The sequence below is a fragment of the Diaphorina citri genome, unplaced genomic scaffold (genome assembly GCF_000475195.1).
Source record: "Diaphorina citri unplaced genomic scaffold, Diaci psyllid genome assembly version 1.1 scaffold7040, whole genome shotgun sequence".
In the NCBI taxonomy this organism is placed as follows: domain Eukaryota; kingdom Metazoa; phylum Arthropoda; class Insecta; order Hemiptera; family Psyllidae; genus Diaphorina; species Diaphorina citri.
In genome coordinates, this window is record NW_007384416.1 from 2,869 (window position 1) to 6,174 (window position 3,306).

Genomic DNA, 3,306 nt, shown 5'->3' on the forward strand with positions numbered 1-3,306 from the left:
GACTTCAGGAAAAGAAATCCTCGAAGATGTCATGCTATTTTCTTATTTAACCTGTTTCTTTATCCTACAGGAAGCAAAGTAATGTAGACGCTTTTCATTATAATAAGAAACTTGCTGATGTAACCAATGCTTCGCTAAAACTTTAGTATCCAGGTCTAAACTGTTGCCGTAATGGGACTTCCAGCCTTAACCAGACAGGGTATCGGGGCTTTCCTGTCTTGTCTGTCTAAATCAGTGGTTCCCAACTGGTGGTCCGCGGACCATTTAGACTCTAAATAATGAACTACTCAAGTGGTCCTGATTCTTTTTCAGCTGTGTCCACAGATAGTCGACACCGTCGATCGATTGAATATGACTGTGAGGACACAGCTTTATACTCGTCGTTCTATTGCCATTGTGCTCTTAGGTTTGAATATTGTTCTGTTACTATCCTATAGCTATACTATCCAAGATTTATTAACAAGAAAACCTCTTTTCCTCTCGATTTCAGATGTTGAAAATGCCTCCCCCTATCGCAGTTACGGAGGACACTCCTCCAGATATGCTCTCTGGTTCCATGGACTTGTGTGTCGTCCTCCCTAACAACCATTCGGTCCGTTTGAATGTGGAGCGAAGGTAAGGACCTCGTGGAGCTTCGGCCAGATACCATACATTCTCAACGTTGCTTAACTTCAGTGTACGGTCCGGAACTCTCCACTACATATGTACAGCTTTTGAGTATAAAAAACAATTTTTGGATTGTAAAATTAAATTATAAATATTTCCTTTTTTTATGGTTGACACATTTTACTGTTTCTATCAAGGTGCCAACCTTAGTGGTGAAGTGAAGTTTTGGCATCTCCACTAATCATGGTGGACTTCGGATCTGGAGGCTATTGGTTGAAGTACAAATAGTTAAGTCATGAAATTTATTGAGGTGTATTAAATTGGGACCGATATGACATGTGACAAAGTAATACGATTTTGTCTAATGCCCTCTACTCACTCTAAGACCTCTGACAGACGCCGCGGAGTTTGTGGCAGGCATAAGACAGTCTAAAGCCTGATTCACACTATAGTGCCAGTCAAGGTCCGGTCACGGTCCAGTAACGGTCCGATCAAATGATTGTTGAAGGCAAGTAAATGCGAGTGTACACACTAGACGTTCTAGTCAAGGTACGGTAACGGTCAGCTCACAGTCAAAATTTGGAACATTCTCGCGACGAATCTTTTTGATCGGACCGAAACTGGACCGTGACCGGAGCGAGACTGGCACTGTAGTGTGAATAGGCAGCGATCAAGCAACGATCAACATTCCGTCGTTCAGACCAACTAGAAATGAAAGAAAAATGACCGAAGCATGAACGTTGCTTGAACGATAGTGTGAATACTCAATCTTTTGATCGGAACGTTACCGGACCGTGACTGGACCTTGACTGGCACTACATATAGTGTGAATCAGGCTTTTGTGATTTGGTCTGGTTTTGTTGTATAAGTCATGTAGTGATTTAAAGGAAAATATATATATATATATATAAACATATATAGTGTTACAATCCTACAGTTCATAAAAAACTTTCAATACTTTTTTATTATTGTTATTATTATTATTGTTTTTTTTTTTTTTTTTTTGTGTTTTTTTTTTTTTAGGGATAAAAATTTTTTTTTGACAGTGCACTCGATGCACTTGCCACTATCATTTACCACAAAGATGCGACATACTGAATAGACGAACCACGCCATCTTCGTAGGTTTATCTGGAAGTCCAAGATGTTAGAGTGAAGTCCGAAGACGCGTTCGCATTTTGCGTACTATGCAGGTTTTAAAGCGGGGTCCTGTAAATCACATTTTTGTTATTTCAGCCTACACAGGTTTGTATCAGCGCCTGGCAGCTAGCATAGTCTACAGCTGTAGCTTGCTGACGGTCCAGCTGATAGACACCTGTGTGGAATTCTGGTAAACCTGAACTCCAATTATTATTTTATTGATTAGTTATTATTATCAGAAATAAATATAAGCGCGCGTATCCTGACTTTTCAGGGAAATGAGGTCGTCATCCGATTGATGATAATAACTACCAGTTTAAGAGTTTAATATAAGACTCCTATTTTAAGGTATGGGAGCCGACCCTAACCTTGGGTGCGGGAGCGACAAAATGGCTCGCTCGCGGAACTGGTGATTGGGTGGCTCCGTGAAATTAATCGAAACTAGCCTGTACTTTTTTCAAACCGACCCAAAGTTTTTTCAACTGATATACTACTCTTCGCTAAGTAGATTCTCCACATAGCTAACCATGCAAACCTCTCCACCACTATTCTCTTATCCCTACCGACAACAAAAACCCTGTCTTACACCGTAGGGTCAAGCTATTTTAAGACTACCCTTTCCTTCCTTGGTGAACCACGACATGGAGACACCTATTAACCTCCCAAATATTTTCAGTCCCGGAAACAAGTACCTTACATAAATACATCCATGGATATATAATAAATAAACAAATCTTCTTTATACAAAATCTGAGAATTAACCCAACACATCAAAAACGCAGTTGGGGGGTTAAAAAGAAGAAATTGCATGTATAAATGACTAGACCGGCTTTGAACGAGAACGGAGTTTACCGGCGACTAAATTCTCGGACCACCATGTTTGTACCTAAAAAGAAAGCTAGGACTAGCATGCAAAGGGGCCATAGGATCATTGTATGTAACGGTAATGAAATGTAGAAATGTTATGTAGTAAACTTATCCACGGCCTTCTTCCTGCGATACAGTGTTCAATATGTTAAAGATGTAATCGCTTTTTTTTGATTCCTATCAACGATTACTGGTGAATTTGTTTTCAGACATCTCACTGTTACCCCGAAATTAAGAAATTAACCCGTCTTTAATTAGTATGTCTTTGATATGACAATGTTTTTTTTTTTTTTTTTTTTTTTTTTATCCTTTACTAATAAATAAAATAAATTAAATAAATTTAAGGGGGATTACTTTTGTGCCGCAACAGGCTTTTTTAGGCACTATATATTTGGAAGTGAAATAGTGCTCTGTGGGTATAAGAAGTTTGTTGTTGCAAATAAAATTCCCATCGATAAGGAAAATATAAATATCGGGATGAAGAGCATAATTAGAGACCGTTCAAGGTGTGCTTTGGACGGGGTTACTGACCTGGTGGATCATAAAGAGCCTATAATATTCAAATCCCGTGTACTTAAGGTTCCTCTTTGCGGTCAGGCACAGCGCCCTGTCTTTAAATCGGCGTCGATGGGCCAGTGATAGTGGTTGTTGTAACCGAAGGTAACGGTCCTACTCACGATAGTTACTCTTACTA

The 3,306-nt window shown here is 39.4% G+C and overlaps 1 protein-coding gene across 1 annotated transcript in view; it reads left to right on the forward strand.

The window, feature by feature from the left end:
- Positions 1-465: 465 nt before the first annotated feature.
- LOC103522139 (cordon-bleu protein-like 1) overlaps positions 466-3,306 on the forward strand; it is a 10,120-nt gene continuing 7,279 nt past the window's right edge. Inside the window, exon 1 of the mRNA XM_008487242.2 lies at positions 466-615. Coding sequence (XP_008485464.2) covers positions 491-615 — 125 coding nt within the window. The 5' untranslated portion in view covers positions 466-490. The remainder of the gene's footprint in view (positions 616-3,306) is intronic.